At 40.6% G+C, this 21,909-nt stretch overlaps 2 protein-coding genes across 4 annotated transcripts in view; both read right to left on the bottom strand.

The window, feature by feature from the left end:
- Positions 1-20,948, bottom strand: part of LOC146679443 (protein NLRC3-like) — a 98,739-nt gene extending 77,791 nt beyond the window's left edge. The window contains exon 1 of the mRNA XM_085450190.1: positions 20,901-20,948. The gene's annotated coding sequence lies outside the window, so the exon portion shown is untranslated. The remainder of the gene's footprint in view (positions 1-20,900) is intronic.
- LOC146679442 (protein NLRC3-like) lies at positions 3,387-20,954 on the bottom strand. 3 transcript variants are annotated; one of them, XM_085450195.1, is made up of 10 exons: positions 20,901-20,951; positions 19,777-19,925; positions 19,390-19,640; positions 18,710-18,751; positions 15,216-15,365; positions 13,247-15,044; positions 11,883-12,056; positions 11,496-11,669; positions 11,145-11,318; positions 3,387-3,579 (listed from the first exon to the last, which is right to left on the bottom strand). In XM_085450195.1, the coding sequence occupies exons 3-10, from the start codon at positions 19,631-19,633 to the stop codon at positions 3,387-3,389; spliced, it is 2,949 nt and encodes a 982-aa protein (XP_085306321.1). In that variant the 5' UTR covers positions 19,634-19,640; positions 19,777-19,925; positions 20,901-20,951. The 3 variants fall into 3 exon arrangements, with proteins under 3 accessions (XP_085306321.1, XP_085306319.1, XP_085306320.1); XM_085450193.1 differs by lacking the exons at positions 3,387-3,579; positions 11,145-11,318; positions 11,496-11,669; positions 11,883-12,056; positions 19,777-19,925 and having other exon boundaries at positions 12,916-15,044; positions 20,901-20,954; XM_085450194.1 differs by lacking the exons at positions 3,387-3,579; positions 11,145-11,318; positions 11,496-11,669; ... (1 more) ...; positions 15,216-15,365; positions 18,710-18,751 and having other exon boundaries at positions 12,916-15,044.
- Positions 20,955-21,909: the final 955 nt, after the last annotated feature.

Here is a 21,909-nt window from a genome sequence, read left to right as displayed (position 1 = left end):
TAATTCTTAATTTGTTTATTTATTTTTCATATTTTGTGTTAAAAAATAAAAATAAAGAGATTTGAGAGGATTGGAATTTTTTTAACCATGCCTTTCTTGTGGAAAACCTAATGCGGCCCAGCCTCACCCAGACTCTGCCTGCAGCGGCCCCCAGCTAAATTGAGTTTGAGACCCCTGTCCTACACCATAAATCAGTAAGAGAGGGTACGACCTCTCTCATGGCCCCAAGTGGTGTGTGCATGCCAGAGCACTCTGGAAGGCACACAGAGTCTTTACAGACTACTCAGGATCAAACCTCTATCATCATGCAATCGATTATACAACTCTAAGCATATATGAGTAAATATTTCTAAGCATAAATGACAATCAACAATATAAACCTTACAGCTGGTTGTAATAACAGAATTCATTTGTTTCTCAAACGAGAAAGAGCTATCGAGAAACACTCCTAAATCTTTAGTTCTGAACTTTTCCAGTGGGCCAAGGTCAACATTATCTGCTAATGCTAAATAGGCTGCCGTTATTAACTAATGCTAATTTGACATGAATTAGCATTATGCACTAATGCTAACACTTACTTTTTTTAAAAATGTGAGTAGCTAATGCTAACACTATTTCCCTTAACTTTATAACAATGTGAACGGCTAATGCTAACACTCTTTTTCCTAGCATTATAACATCTGAGCTGCTAATGCTAAGTAGGCTGCCATTAGCACCTACGTCTAATTTAAGGCAAATACGCATTAGAACCTAATGCTCATATCGTTTTCCTTTGCTTTATAACAATGTGAGCAGCTACTGCTAAATAGCATTAGCTAATAACAGCAGTCTAATTTAATGCAAGTTAGCCTCATTTGCATTACAACGATGTGAGGAGTTAACGCTAAGTATGCTGCCATTAGTGGCTAATTCTAATTAGGGGTGAATAAATATTACCAGCTAATGCTAATATCGTATTCTCTTCCCTTTTAACAATGTGAGCAGCTAGTGCTAGGTAGGCTGATGCTAGCAGCTAATGCTAAAGCTAATTTAATGTGAATTAGCATCACATTAGTGAGGAGTTAATGCTAAGTAGACTGCCATTAGCAGGTAATGCTAATTTTAGGTGAATAGGAATTGGCAGATAATGCTAATACCATATTTTCTTGCTTTATAACAATGTGACCAGCTAATGCTATGTAGGTTGCCGTTATTAGCTAATACTAATTTGAGGTGAATTAGCATTATCCCCTTATGCTAACAATGTTTTTTCTTACTTTTTAACAATACAAGTAGCTAATGTGAACACTTTTTTTTTTTTATTGAATTCTAATTTTTCCCTTGCGATGTGAAGAGTTAATGCTAAATAGGATGCCATTAGTGGCTAATTCTAATTTTAGATGAGAAAGCATTAGAAGCTAATGCTAATACCATATTTTCTTGCTTTATATCAATATTAGTAGGTAATGCTAAGTACGTAGCCATTATTAGCTAATGCTAATTTAGGTGAATTAGCATTATCCACTAATGCTAACACTGTTTTTGCCAACTCTTTTCCCTTGCATTATAACAATATGAGCAGCTAATGCTAAGAAGGCTGCCATTATTAGGTAATGCTAATTATTATGTGTGTTAGCATTATCCGCTGCTGCTAGCAATGTTTTATCTTACCTTTTAACAATATCAGCAGCTAATGCTAACACTACTTTAATTTCAGTTAAACCTACTTAGCATTAATTAACTTCATTTAGCATTAAGAAGTTTTTGCTATAGGCTACCATTAGTGGCTAATGCTAATTTTAGGTAAATAGAAATTGGCAGCTAATGCTAATACCATATTTTCTTGCCTTATAACAATGTGACCAGCTAATGCTAAGCAGGTGCCATTATTAGCTAATACTAATTTGAGATGAATTAGCATTATCCGCTTATGCTAACAATGTTTTTTCTTACTTTTTAACAATACGCCATTAGTGGCTAATTCTAATTTTAGATGAAAAAGGATTAACAGCTAATGCTCATACTGTTTGCTTTGTAAGAATGACAGCAGCTAATGATATGAAGTCTACCGTTATTAACTAATGCTAATTTGATGAGAATTAGCATTATCCGATAATGGTAACTCTTTTCTCCTGCATTATAACAATGTCAGGAGTTAATGCTAAGTAGACTGCCATTAGGGGCTAACTCTAATTAGGGGTGAATAATTATTAGCAGCTAATACTAATACCGTTTTCTCTTTTTCCTTATAACAACTTGAGCAGCTAATGCTAATTTGATGCGAATTAGCATTATATTAGTGAGCAGTTAATGCTAAGTAGGCTGCCATTATTAACTAATACTACGTTGACGTGAATTAGCATTATGCGCTACTGCTAATACTGTTTTCTCTTACTTATTAAAAATGATAGTAGCTAATACTAATACTCTTTTCCGTTGGGTAACAACAAAGTGAGGAATTAATGCTAAGTTGGCTGCTTTTAGCGGCTTATTCTAATTAGGGGTGAATAATTATTAGCAGCAAATGCTAATACCGTTTTCTCTTTCCTTATAACAATATGAGCAGTTAATGCTAATTTGATGTAAATTAGCATTATATTAGTGAGGAGTTAATGCTAAGTAGGCTGCCATTAGCAGCTAAAGGTAATTTGAGGTGAATAAGCACTAGTAGCTAATGCCAATACCCTTTTCTCTTGTGTTATAATGATGTGAAACGTTAATATTGTTCTCAAACAACAGAATGAGAATGAAATATTGATTCTAACAGGGCCCATAAACAGCATTAGCTTAGCAGCATTAGCTTATCAGAGTCTCCATCATGGTCACACAAATCCTTAGCAGAGCAAAGTGGCCTACTTAGCAATAGCTGCTGTAGAAAGCAAAGGGAAAACAGTATTAGCATTAGCTGCTAAATGTGCACTTGAGAACAAATCTATTGTGAATTCAGCCGTGAATGTAGTGTTTCCAGTAAGCTTCCATTTCCAAATGTTAGCTGCTCCTGTCTGCCTCTTTGTCACACACACAGACTGAAATGATTCACAGCCTTGTTTCATCCTTCTGTCAGTGTCACTGACTGTCACTGTGACTGTGGACATACAGCATGGGAAACACACACATGGCTGATACTTGTATCTAAAGTTACAAAATGTTGTCTCTGCCCAAATATTACCTAACTGTAAGTCTACTTTTAATGAAACTCTCAACATGACTTATCAGTTATCATTAATGTTCCTGCAAACAGACTCCTTGAAGACCCCCTACATAAATATCCATGTACTATCCAGCTAGACTAGTGTGTCTGTCCCTGAAAATATTCCTGCATGTGTGATTGTTCATGTCCCATCTGCAGGAAACAAACAGGAAGTGAGTGAAAGACACAGGAAATGATTCCAGCTCTTCCTCCTATATCAGACATTCTCTCCATACCTGAGAGTGTCCAGTCTCCAGCCTGGATCCTTCAGTCCAGCCGACAGAAGCTTCATTCCTGAGGGACCTGGATGATTGTAGCTCAGGTCCAGCTCTCTCAGATGGGAGGGGTTGGAGGTCAGAGCTGAGGCCAGAGAAGTACAGCCTTCCTCTGTGATCAGACAGCCTGACAGACTGCAGACACACAAAACAACAATCCATCTGTTATCCATCTCTATAGCAGCATAACTAAGTGATGGTTCAGGGTCACCTGATCCAGCTCTAACTATAAGTTTTATCAAAAAGGAAAGTTTGAAGCTGATCGTCAAAGTAGAGAGGGTGTCTGTCTCCTGAACTCAAACTGGGAGCTGCTTCCACACCCAGTCCAACATAGCCAGGCTTTCTTTGCTGCTTTGACAAAACCTCAAATCCCAGTCAGAGATGGTGAGCATCATCACAGTGATGATCATTTCTCTGTTAACCCAGGCTTTCTGCTTCAGGATCTGTGCACGCTCACAGAACAAGGAGACCTTTAAACATCATTTCACTAAATGGATGGACTGAGCTCAGCCTACAGATGAACTGGATAAATAAAGATTTGACCTCAGTGTGCTCAGTGTTCCTGTCTATTCCTAACATATTCCTAACATGATAGCTGCACTTTAGAGCTCTAAAACTGGAACTGACACATATTTAAACTCCACATGTTACTCAGTACATTCAGTTCTGACACTCGCCCACAGTCCAACAAAGGAAACATGGAGATCACATCAGTTTGTCACCAAAGTCTAATTATTCCAGAGGGCAGTGTTGATACAACTAAAGTTATTTTTAAGCAAAGTTGAGTTTTTTATTGTCGCAGTACTTCATGTCTGAAGTATCACTTAAATGCATTACACGCTGTTGATGGCAGCAAACAAACCACCCAAACAAACAGAGGTGGGAGGCTTGGGCAGACTACGTAGGATCAGCTTGTGGGAGGAGTCAGGATAAAACCAAAGAAAGACAAGCTAACAAACACCACAGTGAAGTGAGTAGCTACAAACTGCAGGCCGATTAGTGTTGTTGAAGAGGTCGGTCTGAGGAGCGTTCTTAGGATCAACAAATGACGGCATGTATGAGCCTCCCTCAAGACGCACCATCACAAGAAGAACACATGAGCTGTAGAAAAAGGAGAGACTATGAAAGCCACGGCGTTACAACGTGCACCAGCTGTTGGTCTCTCTGGAGACTACTGGGCGTGGCTGGGTAACCATGGTTACTTGGGAGTTACAGTACATGATATTAATGAAGAGTGGGAGCTGCGTTCTATAGCAAACAATTTGTTATGAGGTAATCAGCTGATCTTAGTTTAACCGGAAGCCCTTCACAATAATTGCAATGCCTTTATTTTGTACAACTACCATCAGTTCGTCTGTACTGATGGTAACTTAAAGTCACACTAATGTCGTTTAGTTTCTATAGTTTATGTAGTGGAAGTATACTACAGTACCCTGATCACTGATAGGACAGATTTATGTAGATATACACCTTTGTGTTTAACATTACTGCATTATAGTACTGTGATCTTTGTCCTTATATATGGCTATATTAGAATCAGAATCAGAATCAGAATCAGAATGGGTTTATTGCCAGATGTTGAGGTTTACAACATTAGGAATTTGCTGCGGTGCTTCAGTGCAAACAATAAGAATTAAAGTGCTATGTAGAAAGAAAGATATGTGCATGGGATATACATGAGATATATACATGAGAATAAGAATTATGAGTGCTACGTAGAAAGATATATACATGAGTGCAGGTGGTGATCAGTGCCAGACATGAAATGATGCAGTGACACAGCGTAGGGTCATGTGTCAGTGGCGGGGACAGTCATGTGGTTATTGTTCATGTGTCCAACAGCAGAGGGGAAGAAACTGTTCTTGTGGCGAGAGGTTCTGGTGCGAATGGACCGGAGCCTCCTGCCTGAGGGGAGCAGGTCAAACAGACTGTGTCCAGGGTGAGAAGGGTCAGCTGAGATCCGGGCTGCACGCCGCAGTGTCCTGGAGGTGTACAGGTCCTGCAGAGATGGGAGTCTGCAGCCAATCACCTTCTCAGCAGAGCGCACAACACGCTGCAGTCTCTGTTTGTCCCTGATAGTGGCTCCAGCGTACCACACGGTGATGGAGGAGGTGAGGATGGACTCGATGATTGCAGTGTAGAATTGCATCATCGTCCGTGTTGGCAGGTTGAATTTCTTCAGCTGCCTCAGGAAGTACATCCTCTGCTGGGCTTTCTTGATGACGGAGGTGATGGTGGGCTCCCACTTCAGGTCCTGGGTGATGGTGGTACCCAGGAAGCGGAATGAGTCCACAGAGGTGATGGGGGTGTCAGTCAGGATGATGGGGGGGACTGGGGCTGTGTGCTTCCTGAAGTCCACAATAATCTCCACTGTCTTCTGGGCATTCAGCACCAGGTTGTTGTGGCTGCACCAGGACACCAGACGTTCAACCTCCCTCCTGTAGGCAGACTCATCCCCGTCAGAGATGAGCCCAATGACGGTGGTGTCATCTGCGAACTTGATTAGCTTGACAGACTGGTGGGTGGAGGTGCAGCAGTTGGTGTACAGGGAGAAGAGCAGAGGAGAAAGAACACAGCCCTGAGGGGAGCCGGTGCTGATGGTCCGGGAGTCCGAGACATTCTTTCCCAGCCTCACGTGCTGCTTCCTGTCCGTCAGGAAGTCAGTGATCCACCGGCAGATGGGATCAGGCACATTCATCTGGGAAAGCTTGCCTCGGAGATGGTCTGGAAGGATGGTGTTGAAGGCAGAGCTGAAGTCCACAAACAGGATCCTGGCATAGGTTCCTGGGGAGTCCAGATGCTGCAGGATGAAGTGTAGGGCCATGTTGATGGCGTCGTCTACAGACCTGTTGGCTCTATATGCAAACTGCAGGGGGTCCAAGAGGGGGGCCGTGAGGGTCTTGAGATGGGAGAGAACTAGGCGCTCAAATGACTTCATGACCACAGATGTCAGAGCCACGGGTCTGTAGTCATTTAGTCCAGTGATCCTAGGTTTCTTGGGGACAGGGATTATGGTGGAGGACTTGAAGCAGGCAGGCACATGACATGCCTGCAGTGAGGAGTTGAAGATGCCAGAAAACACTGGGGCCAGCTCGTTTGCACAGTGTCTGAGGGTGGCAGGAGACACACCGTCTGGGCCGGGAGCTTTCCGAGCATTCAGACTCTTAAACTGCTTCCTCACATCTGCTTCATGAATATGAAGAGTTGTGGTCGGAGGAGGTGGTGTGAAATCCTCTTTTGTGTGGGGTGAGGAGGGGGGTGTTGTAGGTGAACAGTTTGAAGGTGGTGATGGCTCTATGGAGGGGGGAGAGGTGGGGGAATGAGTGTCCAAAGTGTCTCTATTGTTGGGGTCGTTGGAGGTGTGAAGGCTGCCCGATGGCTCATCAAAACGACAGTAGAAGTCGTTGAGGGTGTTGGCCAAGAGCAAGTCGTCAGTGGAGTGGGGGGTTTTAGGCTTGTAGTTTGTAATATTCCTAAAACCTTTCCACACAGAGGCCGAGTCATTCTCTGAGATCTGCTGCTGCATCTTCTCAGAGTGCTGATGTTTAGCAATGTCCACTTCTTTAGTGAACTTGTACTTGGCCTCTCTGTAGCAGTCCCTGTCTCCGCTTCTGAACGCCTTACTCTTTTCCAGCCACAGTTTTTTGAGTTTAGGGGTAAACCAGGGTTTGTCATTGTTATAACTCACCCTGGTGCGTGATGGCACAATGCTGTCCTCACAGAAGTGGATATAGGAGGTGACAGTGTACGTAAACTCGTCCAAGCTGTTAGAAGCAGCCTTCAATGTGTCCCAGCTATACTGATGTACGTACATATAACTGGATATGTAACTTATCTATTCATCTTATTTGTCATGTATTTGTATTGTGTACTTCCTTTTTGTAAGAAACCACACACATGATCACAGCCGCAAGAATCAATCAGTGAAAGAATAAAGTGTCTCAAACCAAACCTTAAGCTCTTTATTCCACATGCTGGGATCATTTGGCCTTCAGTGGTGTTCTGGCTGACACACCGGAGTGACCAGAGTGCTAAAGAGTGAATCGGACACACCAGTGTCATCTCTGATATCTCCACTACATTTAATCGTCCTTCAGCTTGTGGCTGCCGTTAGCTGGTCTGCTAGTTAGCTGATTTGCTATTTAGCCGGTGTGCTAGTTAGCTGGTGTGCTAGTTAGCCGGTTCGCTAGTCAGCTGGTGTGCTGACCAGCGAACAAGATGAGCTTGTCTGTCTGATGAGCCAGCTCTCTCTGTCTTGGTCATTTTGTCCTTGGGCAAAGCCTAACCTACCACTACAACTGTAGCTTACCTCCACCAGTGTGTGAATGTGAGAGTGAATGAATACAGGGAGTGCAGAATTATTAGGCAAATGAGTATTTTGTCCACATCATCCTCTTCATGCATGTTGTCTTACTCCAAGCTGTATAGGCTCGAAAGCCTACTACCAATTAAGCATATTAGGTGATGTGCATCTCTGTAATGAGAAGGGGTGTGGTCTAATGACATCAACACCCTATATCAGGTGTGCATAATTATTAGGTAACGTCCTTTCCTTTGGCAAAATGGGTCAAAAGAAGGACTTGACAGGCTCAGAAAAGTCAAAAATAGTGAGATATCTTGCAGAGGGATGCAGCAGTCTCAAAATTGCAAAGCTTCTGAAGCGTGATCATCGAACAATCAAGCGTTTCATTCAAAATAGTCAACAGGGTCTCAAGAAGCGTGTGGAAAAACCAAGGCGCAAAATAACTGCCCATGAACTGAGAAAAGTCAAGCGTGCAGCTGCCAAGATGCCACTTGCCACCAGTTTGGCCATATTTCAGAGCTGCAACATCACTGGAGTGCCCAAGAGCACAAGGTGTGCAATACTCAGAGACATGGCCAAGGTAAGAAAGGCTGAAAGACGACCACCACTGAACAAGACACACAAGCTGAAACGTCAAGACTGGGCCAAGAAATATCTCAAGACTGGTTTTTCTAAGGTTTTATGGACTGATGAAATGAGAGTGAGTCTTGATGGGCCAGATGGATGGGCCCGTGGCTGGATTGGTAAAGGGCAGAGAGCTCCAGTCCCACTCAGACGCCAGCAAGGTGGAGGTGGAGTACTGGTTTGGGCTGGTATCATCAAAGATGAGCTTGTGGGGCCTTTTCGGGTTGAGGATGGAGTCAAGCTCAACTCCCAGTCCTACTGCCAGTTTCTGGAAGACACCTTCTTCAAGCAGTGGTACAGGAAGAAGTCTGCATCCTTCAAGAAAAACATGATTTTCATGCAGGACAATGCTCCATCACACGCGTCCAAGTACTCCACAGCGTGGCTGGCAAGAAAGGGTATAAAAGAAGAAAAACTAATGACATGGCCTCCTTGTTCACCTGATCTGAACCCCATTGAGAACCTGTGGTCCATCATCAAATGTGAGATTTACAAGGAGGGAAAACAGTACACCTCTCTGAACAGTGTCTGGGAGGCTGTGGTTGCTGCTGCACGCAATGTTGATGGTGAACAGATCAAAACACTGACAGAATCCATGGATGGCAGGCTTTTGAGTGTCCTTGCAAAGAAAGGTGGCTATATTGGTCGCTGATTTGTTTTTGTTTTGTTTTTGAATGTCAGAAATGTATATTTGTGAATGTGGAGATGTTATATTGGTGTCACTGGTAAAAATAAATAAATGAAATGGGTATATATTTGTTTTTTGTTAAGTTGCCTAATAATTATGCACAGTAATAGTCACCTGCACACACAGATATCCCCCTAAAATAGCTCAAACTAAAAACAAACTAAAAACTACTTCCAAAAACATTCAGCTTTGATATTAATGAGTTTTTTGGGTTCATTGAGAACATGGTTGTTGTTCAATAATAAAATTATTCCTCAAAAATACAACTTGCCTAATAATTCTGCACTCCCTGTAGTGGGATTGTAAAGGGTCTTTGAGGGTCTCGAAAAGCGCTATATAAATGCAATCCATTATTATTATTAAGAGCATCTTTAGGCCTGACTGTGCTCATCCTTCCTCCAACCTCTCCTTACCAAAGATAACAACTACATCAGTATTAGCTCAATAACAATTTCTGCAATTCAATTGTGGACATTCATTTTTAAACCTTGTGTAAAACGATAAAACCTCAAAGTCTGAGCATTATTCTTTGTGCAAACAGCTCTTGCAGGTTCCCCCGGACTTAGGTTATTTTTATTATTTAATTACTTTCCTTTAAGCAGCTGTTCAGGCTACTAAACTCATCCCAGAAATAACAAGTGACACCATTAATAGTAGAGGTGGGAATCACCATACAACTCGCGATACGATATTATCACAATACTTAACGCACGATACGATATTATTGCGATTTTTTAAAATATTTTGCGATATTTAAATTCTGCACATAAAGGTAACCTTTATCAATATTCATTTTATCTAATATCAAAGTCTCACACTCAGTCTTTCTCTCATTTCAGTCAGTTTTATTGTTGACAAACTGAACGGTTTGTATTACAGTCTAGTCCAACTTAACTGAATGCAACCATCTGGTACAATTATAGCTATTCTGAACTATGCAATTTATGAAAACTATGCAGCCCCTTCAGCAACTGAAGAATTTGAAAGTAAATTTAAAAAAATATATAATTTTACATTAAATAAAAAAGTTTCAAACTTAATTAAAATTAAACATGTCTTAAATTAAAATAAGTAAACTGTCATGTTTATTGCTGCCAAAAAAAAAGTTAAACACATTTGGACAGTGAAGGAATGTCAGGATTGTTGCTCAGAAAAAGGATCAACATGCTCTGAAGTCAACATGCTCTGACTCCAGAGCATGTTGACTTCAGAGAAAAAATTGTTTGTAACAAAATATCGATTTCTGCTGTCCCTGTATCGATACATTATTAGCAAACAAAATATCACGATACTACACAGTATCGATTTTTTCCCCCACCCCTAATTAATAGTGGAGCTAACTTTAACAGGTGAAACTGATTTGACCTATAAGGCTACTGCAGTTACTTCTTATCAGGTTTAGTAGGGAAGACATCTGGATGAGGTAGTTAGTAGTATGTAGTTAGTACCGGGCGACTCCCCTCCCCCACATCGGCACCAGAACCCTGTATTATCTACAGGGTAAGACTGCTTGTTTTATCAAACTATGGCCATTACTACTGTGATCATTTGCAGCCCAGTGTGCCGCTCTCTCTGCTGGGATGAACCACTGGAGCTCACCCAGTCATCCCTTTCTTTCTCTCAAGAAGAAGTGAAATAAATATATTTATTATGTTACGAGTCTAATATTCTTTAAATCAAACTGTAATGAATAAATCAAGCAAGAAGATTTGGTGGCTCCACGTGTTGTAGAAGAAAAGATAAACATCTCATTTTGAGAAATCAGCCTTTAAAATTAAGTACTGTGAATAAAAAACAAACAGCGAGCCAATCAGCAGTCGCCAATATCCTCCTAATTTCATTCACAAAGAAATCAAATATATATATTATGGGCCCAAAGGAGCCTAAATCTTTAAATTAGGCAGTGCATGAAGTATTTTTTTAAATAAACAGAGACATGACTATAACAACTTTTAGTAATTCAGAGTCCAATTATCCACTCAAATGTAAATAAAAGTTCACTTGACAGCTGTAAAAGTTACCTGTTTATACAATAATATAAATCACATTTCAAATGATCATCTGTGGAAAAGTTTGAATCCTGACCTGAGAGTTTCCACTGCACACTGTGAACTCTTTAGTCCAGCGGACAGAAGCTTCACTCCTGAATCCTGCAGGTCAGAGTTACTCAGGTCCAGCTCTCTCAGACTGGAGGACTGGGAGCTGAGGACTGAGGACAGAGCTTCACAGCTTCTCTCTGACAGGTTACAGCCACTCAGTCTGAAAAATAAAAGACAATCTATAAAACAAGTACTCATGTAGAGTTTGTTAATACATTTCAAAACATTAAATGTTGACTTTCTATTTTTTAAAGGAAACATAAACATACTAAGATACAACATCATATGTATGAACTTTAATTAATAATTCTAAAAACTAAATGTTTTCTGATCTGACCTCAGAGTATTCAGTTTACAGTTTAAACGTTGTAGTCCAGCAGACAGAAGCTTCACTCCTGAATCCTGCAGCTTTCTGATACTCAGGTCCAGCTCTGTCAGACTAGAGGACTGCGAGCTGAGAACTGAGGACAGAGCTTCACAGTTTTCCTCTGAGAGTTCACAGATGTTAAGTCTGAAGATAAAAACATGAATAAAGATTGTTGTTAAAGTGTAATCAAGGTGCAATAGCTTATTGTCTTGTGCTGAGCAGGTTAGTAAAACTTCTGTTTAACTTTGAAATGAATAAAAATGCTATGAAACAAGGATAACTGGATAAAGACATAAACAAAAACAAACATCAAACACATAAACAAACAGAACTAAACATAATACAAATTGATCTGACCTCAGAACATTCAGTTTGGCATGTGGACTCTCCACTGCAGCAGACAGAAGCTTTACTGCTGAAGCCTTCAGGCTGTCGGTACTCAGGTCCAGCTCTCTCAGACTACAGGACTGGGAGCTTACCACTGACAACAAATTTTCACAGCCTTCCTCTGAGACGTTACAGCTGCTCAGTCTGTGAGAGAAAGGGAAAAAACAAAAACAAAAAAAAACAAACAATATATGTGATCAAATTAAATTTGTTTATATGTTGAACCCTTTTTTTAAAAAATTTATTTAAACCTATGAGACTATGAGTGCTACCAGTCCAGTGCACATGATTGGTACCTTGATGGTACCTTGCTCAGGGGTACCACAAGGTAACTATTCGGTGGATTCGACCCCTGACCTTATGATCATGGGGCGACCACTCTGCCTACTGAGCTAATAATTCTGTGTACACTGTCATACAATATTAACTAAAACAATTATTTTAGAAAATTTTAGTAATTCAATAATCATGCTCATTACCTGTGTATTGTGAATAACACTGGATTTTAAACACTAGCTGTATAAAACTCTTCCTGTTAAAGGTGTGTATAAAGGAGATGAGCTGAAATGCAGACTTCATGGAGAATGTTTGCTGTCAGCATATATCAAAGACAAAGCAGAGATCCATCCAGTCTCTTCCACTAAGCCCACAGAGGGACAGACAACCACTCTCACTCACACCTGCATGAAGTTTAGATCACCAGGTAACCTAACTGCATGTCTGTGGACAGTGGGAAGAAACTGTAGAGGACCCAGAGTGAACCCACTGTAATTCTGTGATAACACTGGTTATGGAAGCCTTACAGTTACATATGGTTACTGACAAGAAACACGACCTTAGAGGCAATTTCAGTAATGAAGACCGAGTTTCTCCCTCCATACAGGATGAAAACATGACAGCACAGCAGAGATTTATATTTAAAAAGGGAGGGTGTGCACTGAAAGTGAGATACAAACTTTAACTTAAATTACGAACATCAAAAGATGTAGGTGAAGTCTGGCAGGTGAAGTTTGTGCTTTAGAATAAAACAACCAAACTCCTGGAGTTGGAGACAAATGAACAAGCTGAGGATAATAAACCTGTCAGAGGGGCTGAAGCATCAGAGCTCATGTTCTTATAGGCTGGGTCTGGATTGTCCTTTGATAAGAGTTACAGAACAAAGTGTGTTTTAGAAATGCTGGAGTGAAACATTAAAACTACCATATATTTACCGAGTGACTGATGATCATTTAATTTACTATTTTAAAAAAATGTTACAGTGCTCTTTGAACTCAGCATTTCTGATTTATTTCCCATGATTTTAACAATGAAGCGATGACAACATGTTTACTCACAGAGCTTTGTTGGAGGCTTTGACCACTGGCAGCAGCCTCAGAAGAGCCTCCTCTGAAGCAGAGTATTTCTGCAGGTCAAACACATCCAGATCTTCTTCTGATGACAGTAAGATGAAGACCAGAGCTGACCACTGAGCAGGAGACAGTTTATCTGTGGAGAGACTTCCTGATCTCAGGGACTGTTGGATCTCCTCCACTAGAGAACGATCATTCAGTTCATTCAGACAGTGGATCAGATTGATGCTTTTCTCTGCAGACAGATTCTTACTGAGCTTCTCCTTGATGTACTGGACTGTTTCCTGATTGGTCTGTGAGCTACTTCCTGTCTGTGTCATCAGACCTCGTAGGAGAGTCTGATTGGTCTGCAGTGAAAGACCCAGGAGGAAGCGGAGGAACAAGTCCAGGTGTCCATTTGGACTCTCTAAGGCCTTGTTCACAGCACTCTGGTAGAAGTGTTTCTTTGCAGATTCTCCTGTTTCAGACTTCTGGGAGGTTGTTTGTTGTTGTTCCAGCAGATTGAGTCCAGAGTTGATGAAGGTCAGATGGACATGAAGAGCAGCCAGAAACTCCTGAACACTCAGATGGATGAAGCAGAACACCTTGTCCTGGTACAGTCCTCTCTCCTCTTTAAAGATCTGTGTGAACACTCCTGAGTACACTGAGGCTGCTCTGATATCGATGCCACACTCTGTCAGGTCTGATTCATAGAAGATCAGGTTTCCTTTCTGCAGCTGATCAAAAGCCAGTTTTCCCAGAGACTCCATCATCTTCCTGCTCTCTGGACTCCAGTGTGCATCTGTCTCAGCTCCTCCATCATACTTGACCTTCTTCACTTTGGCCTGAACCACCAGGAAGTGGATGTACATCTCAGTCAGGGTGTTGGGCAGCTGTCCTCCCTCTCTGGTTTTCAGCACATCCTCCAGAACTGTAGCAGTGATCCAGCAGAAGACTGGGATGTGGCACATGATGTGGAGGCTTCGTGATGTCTTGATGTGGGAGATGATCCTGCTGGCCTGCTCCTCATCTCTGAATCTCTTCCTGAAGTACTCCTCCTTCTGTGGGTCAGTGAACCCTCTGACCTCTGTCACCATGCCAACACAGTCAGGAGGGATCTGATTGGCTGCTGCAGGTCGTGTGGTTATCCAGAGGCGAGCAGAGGGAAGCAGTTTCCCCCTGATGAGGTTTATCAGCAGCACATCCACTGAGGTGGACTTTCTAGGGTCAGTTAGGATTGTAGTTTTGTGGAAGTCCAGAGGAAGTCGACACTCATCCAGACCATCAAAGATGAACACAACCTGGAAGTCTTCAAAGCTGCAGATTCCTGCTTCTTTGGTTTCAGTAAAGAAGTGATGAACAAGTCCCACCAAGCTGAACTTTTCCTCTTTCAGCACATTCAGCTCTCTGAAAGTGAATGGAAATATGAACTGGATGTCCTGGTTGGCTTTGTCTTCAGCCCAGTCCAGGCTGTATTTCTGTGTTAAGACTGTTTTCCCAATGCCAGCCACTCCCTTTGTCAGCACTGTTCTGATTGGTTCATCTCTTCCAGGTGAGGCTTCAAAAATGTCTTCTTGTCTGATGGTTGTTTCTGGTCTGTGTGGTTTCCTGGATGCTGTTTCAATCTGTCTGACCTCATGTTCCTCATTGACCTCTGCAGTCCCTCCCTCTGTGATGTAGAGCTCTGTGTAGATCTGATTCAGGAGGGTTGGGTTTCCTGCTTTAGCGATGCCCTCAAACACACACTGGAACTTCTTCTTCAGGGTGGATTTAAGGTTACGCTGACAACGTCCACTGGGAGTTCCTTTAGAAATAAAGAAAAATATATATATTGAATTTAAGTACTTATCAAGGGTACATGACCATTTCTTTCCTGCCCAAATTAAGTGCTTGTGAAGAATCAGGTCAAGTTCTTGCAACATTATGAAATTTTAGTTTTTCCATTAGCTGATATTATTTATAGATATCTTCTTACTGCTCAGTAGATGATCAGCCTGCTTATTCAGCTTCATTCTCTTCAGGATGTTTGCTGTGATCTTCACAAATGACTCCTTGCTTGAATTATTATAGTTGAACTTTTTCATTTGTTTTGAATCGAGTTTAGGCTCACACTTTTGATATGACTCTAGAAAAACAAACAAAAACATAATAACAGATCCATCACAGCATTATTAAGCTGTTGCATGGTTTGTTTTTTGTGTGTGTCTTTTTTTTCAGCATCATGTGTAACTGAAGCCTTTTTTGTATTTATTAATAATTCACCATCACATCATGTCAGATGTTTAAGTTACTTCATGAGAAATTTTAACTAAGTACATGGGTGTTAAAGTAATGTTTTTCTGTATATTTAACCAGTTTGTAGACATCAAAGCCCTGTTTATTTTTTATTTTAGCAAAACATCATCTGAGGCAAGAATAAATCAACTAATTAGCAAAAACAAAAGAAAGAAAGAAAACATGTTTGACATAAATTACATTTATTATAATTACAAATTATATCCCCAAATTACAACAACTGCCACTTGAAGGAACTTTATATTGTTAGATAAAAACCTCTAAAAACAACAAGAAGAATTAAGATTTATAATTATACCAGTATATACAAGTCAGGAGTACTTATGCACTAAGGGTTGACCGGGAATGATAAAGTGGATGATAAATAGGTAAATGTAATCATCAACAGTCAAAAATAAAAACCAAACTAGACAAAAAGTCGGTAGCAGGTAGACAGAAGTTAAAATAAATTAATTAATATAGGAAGTATGAGACAGGGGGACCGCCTAAAGCTTAATGAAGATTACATTTAATTTAAAACTCAAAACTGAAACTAAAACAATAAACCATCAAAACAAGTACCTAGAAGTGCAAAACCAGAACCACATTGTTTTGGTTTTGATTTAATTGACTGCTGCCTTTGAAACAGTAGCCCACAATATTCTAATATCTTGATTAAATGTCCTAGTGGGCATTAGTGGCACTGAACTTAAATGCTTTAGGTATTATCTGGCAGAGAGAGCTTTCTCTTTGAACCTTCTTAGTTCTGATTTTTCTGCTGCTTGTTGGACATGTGGCCTACCAGGGGGTTAATTTTAGGACCATCGCTATTTCCCCCCCCCCTTTCTTTACATTTTAAATGGACTGATTGATATATACTGCTTTTCTACTCTCCCAGAACACTCACAGCAACAAAACAGAGGTGATAATGTTTGGGCCTAGTGGCCCATATGAGTCCTTTTTTGTTGCTTTGGGAAGATACCGATTCACAAGGTCCCGAATCGATTCGATCCACGACTCGATTTAATTCGATTCACTTCAATTCGATTCGAATTGAATCTGGGAAATTTTGACAGTCAGAAATCCGTACATTTACATATTTTTGTATCTATAAAAAGGAAGCTGACACACGCAAGACTTTATCAAAGGTGTGAGCATCACAACAGATGCCTTTGTGTCAAAGTAGCTGAAGATAAAACACAGAAACACATGAAGGTGATTTTCCAGGCCTGGGATTTTATATTCTGCAGTACATCAAAAACAAAAGAAAACCATTAATCAACATATGAACGTTACCTCTGATGTTACAGCGGCTTTATTAGAGACACGGCTGAGCGTTTTGCATAATTTTAAAAAGTTTAAATTTGTTCAGTATTGAACGGCAGAAATTAGGTTTTCTTTTCGGAAGAATGTAGAAGGAAAAAAAAAAACAGCAGCAGACAGCATGTAAACAACGGTAGACTTGTGCGTAACAAGCAAGCGAATAATGCAGAAAACAGATTTTTAGATGGGAAACTGTTCTTGAAGTACAGAGAGAGAGAGAGCTGTGCATGAAGTGTGATTTTATTGTGGTGGAAGCAAAACAGCAAAAGTCAGAGGGAATTCATGATGATTGATTGGTTGATTGATTGATTGATTGATTATTTATTTCAACATGTGAACAATATACAGGTACATTTAGAAATGAAAATAAGAGAGAAAAAAATACTATACAAAATACATACAAAAAAACGTTCTGATTAATTTACATGTTGAAAGGGAGTGGGAAGAAGTAAACACTTATTTAATCCCACCCCTTTGCCATAAATTATCAGTTAATATGTAGTCAGCTTCCTTACTGATATAATGATGTTTATGTTGCTGCTGGTTCGGTCAGTATTGTTTGGAGAGAGATCAAACTAACAGCTTTAGAATCAGCACAAAAAGGGCGTGAACACAAAGCGCGGACCCGCCGACACCTCAGAATCAGCGAGCTGTCGGCTTTCAGCCCTGACCGTGTCCGTGCCGTCAGGTGAGAAAGGCGACATCTCACTGATTCTGGTCCGCGCTGTGTGTTTAGGTCTTTGTGCAGAATCCGTGTTCCTGCTCTCATTTACTGTCTTAGCTGTTTGGTGGTTGTTGAAATTTTGTGAGGTTTAACCTGAGATTCTGGCGTTTCGGGCAAAATAAATTTATATTAAAAAATCGATTCAGGATTTTAATGAATCGATTTCACGTTATCCAAACCAGAATCGATTTTAATCGATAAATCGATTATAAAAACCCACCCCTAATTATTACCGACCTTGGGTTTAATTTGGACAGTGATTTTAAACTGGAAAGTAAATTATAATTGTTGTCTAGTTTTTCAAAGTATAGCGTTTTTTATTTTAGGCAACTGACAGCAGTGAAATGTTTTCTTTCAAATTCAACAATTTTATTTGTCACACACACAATACAACATGTGGTTTCTAGGCAGCACTTTGAAACAGTGATGCATACTTTTATTTCATCCCATCTGGACTACTGTGATTGACTTTATGTGGGAGTCAGTCATTACTCTCGCATGCTCAGCTGGTTCAAAACACTGCTGCATGAAGAACCTATAAAAGAGAGCATGTTACCCCTGTCTTAGCCTCGCTCCACTGGCAGCCTGTATATTTTAGAGTTCATTTTAAAATTGTTGTGTTTAGTTTTACATTTTTCACAGTCTTGCCCTGCCTTACCTTCTTCACGCCTACACACCTCATCAGTCAGCTGACCAGCTCACTCAGATAGCCTTCTCTATCATTGTTCATAAGTTATGGACTAACTTGCCGTTACATGTTAGAGAGCCCCCTTCACTGTCCACTTCAAAAACACATCTTAAAACCCATTTTATTCTTTCTGACCCACTGAGACGGTCTGTTTTAGTTATTTGACCTTTTTTATTGTTTTTTTATATCACATGTATTGTTATTATTTAGTATCAATGTACAGCACTTTGTGTCACCTATGGCTGTTTTGAAGTGTATTATAAATAAAGATAGTAGGTAGGTAACTGCGGTTATACTTATGGGCAACTGTTCATTAACTGGGGCTCAGAGCTTAGTTACACTGCAGAGCTGAGGATACAGAGATACCACATGGAAACAACCTGAGTTCCTATTGGTCAGTGCAGGCTTCATGTGTTTCTACCTTACCAATGGCTCCTGAGACAAACTAAGGAATTATTACCTTGTGATAAACAGGATGAAGATGCCTGGGCTGAGGGTTTCCCTGTTGGAGTAAAGTGCACCATGAATAAGGAACTGTTTGTTTAACAATGAAGACCTGCATGGCTTCAAAATACTCTAAATATAATCTCCAAAAGTTGATTCTGTTCATCTGGACGTAGTGTTTTCTGGGAGAAACGTGTCGTCACTCACCCAAGTGACTTCTTCAGTCTCAGCTGACTGCAGGTTTCAATCTTATAAACTGTACATTTGGATATTGACTGAAACCAGCCCACTGAAGGAACAATGGGCTGGGAGGTCAGTTTCTTCATCGTAATTAAGCAAAATCTCATGACCACTGATCAACAACCACTGATCAATAACCATGAGTCCCATTCACAGAGAGTTGGGGAATGGCTGCAATCACAGCATGTAAGATGGTGACAGATGTACGAAACGTTTCTCCCACTGAAAACGCTACATTCAGATGAAAAAACAAAAACAACTTTTGGAGATTTACTTACCTGCATGATTGAGCATGCATCAAGATGTCTAAATATAATATTTGTACTCAAACAAATTTAGAAGAGAAAAGACACACAATTGAAAGTTCAGACTAAAACAGCCTCAGTTTTCCATCCATAAACTGTGACAGTGTTGTCCTGATACTGCACTGAGTCATGTCTTTTTTCTCTGACTGACCTTCATTCATCTTCTTTAAAATCAACTCTGCCACCTCCATTACATGGCGAGTGGTGTATGTCTCCACCATAAGATCCACTGTTCCATGACGTCCATCCTTCCTTGCGTTCTCCAGTCGGCTCTTTTTGATGGTTGTGAAATCACCTCCGGGTCCTTTTTCCAGGTACCAGTGGAAAAGTTTCAGCTCCTCTTCTCCCAAATCTTCCAGCCTGTTCAGCAACTGCTCCTCAACAGATTTTTCCATCTTTCAACTGTAAAACATGAGAGAGAACATGAATCTCATCACATGTCCAATGTATTTACTTATTTAGAATATTTAGAGTTTGAGCAGTTTGAGTTCAGGTTTTGTTCTCAGAGCTTTTATTGAGCCCTAATGTCTCCTTTTACCTCTTGAGCTCCAGCGCCCCCAGTACAAAGGGGGTGAACTGCCGTTTAACCCTCCAGCTCTCAGGTCTTTAATGCAAATATGGACACGTATCCACAAAAAGCTCAGAATTCACCCAAAGAATTCACATCAGCTCACACACACTTTCTACCTGCAGAGGAAACAAATCATTCATGTGCACATCAGCTGAAATCCTCCTTTCATCATGTGTGCTGTCCAAATATCAGCTGCTTCTTTCCTGCTTCATCTCAGTGTCAGCTGGATGCAGTCAGACAGCAGTGTGAGGCAGAGGAAGCTGCCATCAGCTGCTCTGCTATCAGTCCACTAGATGGAGCCTGAAGCACACACGATGCATTCACTGACACACACTGATTCACTGTGACTGGAAGCTTCAGTCAGTCCAACACGTGTGAACAACATTTCAAACATTTCAGCTGATCCAGGATTCAAAGAGGATCAGCAGAGTTAAAGCTTCACACTAATTCTTCCTGCTGTTTGCAGAGAACTGCACACACACTGATTCACTGCTAATGAGAAGCTTCTTCCATCCAGTAATTCATCATCCATCAGCTCTGCTGCTGCTCTCAGTCCTGGACTCTGATCACAAACTAAAAGCAGCTTTTTAACTCGTGTCTGTAAGAACTCTTAGTGTTAGCTTAGTGTTAGCTTAGCTTTAGCTTAGTGTTAGCTTAGTGTTAGCATGCTGTGTGCTAGCTCAGCGTCAGAGCTCTGCAGGTGTCTCGTGTGTAAATATTAATCACAGTGACAGTAAAGGAGGTAAAGGGCTGTGACGTCATCACGTACGCTGCGTCCTCTGTGGGCTCTGAGTGAACTCAAAGTACAAACTACAAGTACACAAACACGAACGTAGCTCAGAGTGGCGGACACACTCGGCCTCGTTGGTCCAGCTGTGAGTCCGTTACCGTGAACTATGGAGCGGCAGATTTGTGCTGAACTAAGCTGCACACAGCTGATGTTAGCCAGGAAACATTACACACTGACTTTAATGGAGAGACCGGAAATACAAACACACACAGTTTGTTGTGTGAAGAAATCAAACACGAGCTGAACAAACAGTAAAGTTCCTAAAGACAAACTGTTAAAGGAGGAAACAAAGCAAACTTACAGTTTCTTCACACACCAACAACAAGCTCCACTCCACACCTGGACACTAAACACGGACACACAGGTGAGCTGCTTCCTGGAAGGAGGCGGGACTCCACCTGAAACTCAGCACAGGTGGGAGGGGCTCAGCTCTGTGTGTGCTGATGTGTTAACTTTAAAAATATGCCGTCTGACTGCTCAGACTGAGTCAGAGTAAAGTTCACATGCTGACGTGTGGAGACATGAAACCTTGTTGTAGCTGCAGGTGTGAACACACTGATCCCAGATCAGCTCTGCTGTATTTGTAATAGAGATGGCACGATACCACTTTTTTATGTCCGATACCGATATCATAAATTTGGATATCTGCCGATACCGATATGAATCCGATATAGTGTTTTTTAATCAACAAAACTGTTTTTTAAATATCTTGCTGCATTTTGTATAAGTTCATACTCAAGTTTAAAACAACAACTACACTAAAGCTATTCTGTTATACCTGTATACAAAAAAATATTTCATAGTTCAGCAATACTGATCAATCTAATAAACTTAGACCTACACCATCCTCCCTATTCTGGTATTTTAAAGAGTACTTAGCGTAAATATTAAGCAACCTAACTAATAGGGTTCCAACTCCCAGCAACAACAAAAATAAATAAATAAAAAATAGGGAACCACCCCTCACACTCCACCTCATGATGCTTAATCGACGTAATCAACCTTAATTTGATGCAGTGTGAAAAAAAATGCACAGAAATCAATTATTTTTCAAGAAATATTAAATAGATTCAACATCTTTCTTCAACAAAATTGCAGACTGCACAGATGGTACCTTCCCAAAGGAAAAAGTACTATAGCTTACTAGGGTATATATATTAGACTTAATAGTCACTATATACAGTAATTGACTTCTATTCATTTTACATCAAATTAAAACTTTGGGTGTCAGATAATTATTTATTAAAAGCTCGACATTTTAAATGAGAATAAGAAAGAAAAGTATGTCTTTGTGCCCCCTTTTCCCTGTT

The sequence above is a fragment of the Copadichromis virginalis genome, unplaced genomic scaffold (assembly GCF_057382275.1).
Source record: "Copadichromis virginalis isolate Kocher_CV1m ecotype Utaka unplaced genomic scaffold, C_Virginalis_male_GT1.1 unmapped_scaffold_1, whole genome shotgun sequence".
NCBI classification, from domain to species: domain Eukaryota; kingdom Metazoa; phylum Chordata; class Actinopteri; order Cichliformes; family Cichlidae; genus Copadichromis; species Copadichromis virginalis.
Note: the sequence above shows the minus strand (reverse complement) of the source record. Positions and strands in the feature narration are given on the sequence as shown.

Excerpts from the sequence above, each read along its gene's own strand:
- LOC146679442 (XM_085450195.1), bottom strand. The coding sequence starts at position 19,633 with ATGGAAAAATCTGTTGAGGAGCAGTTGCTGAACAGGCTGGAAGATTTG. Across the intron at positions 18,752-19,389 it reads TTTAAAGAAGATGAATGAAG|GGAAACCCTCAGCCCAGGCA; the intron begins GTCAGTCAGAGA and ends TTACTCCAACAG. Across the intron at positions 3,580-11,144 it reads TGTGCAGTGGAAACTCTCAG|TCTGTCAGGCTGTCTGATCA; the intron begins GTCAGGATTCAA and ends GTGTGTCTGCAG.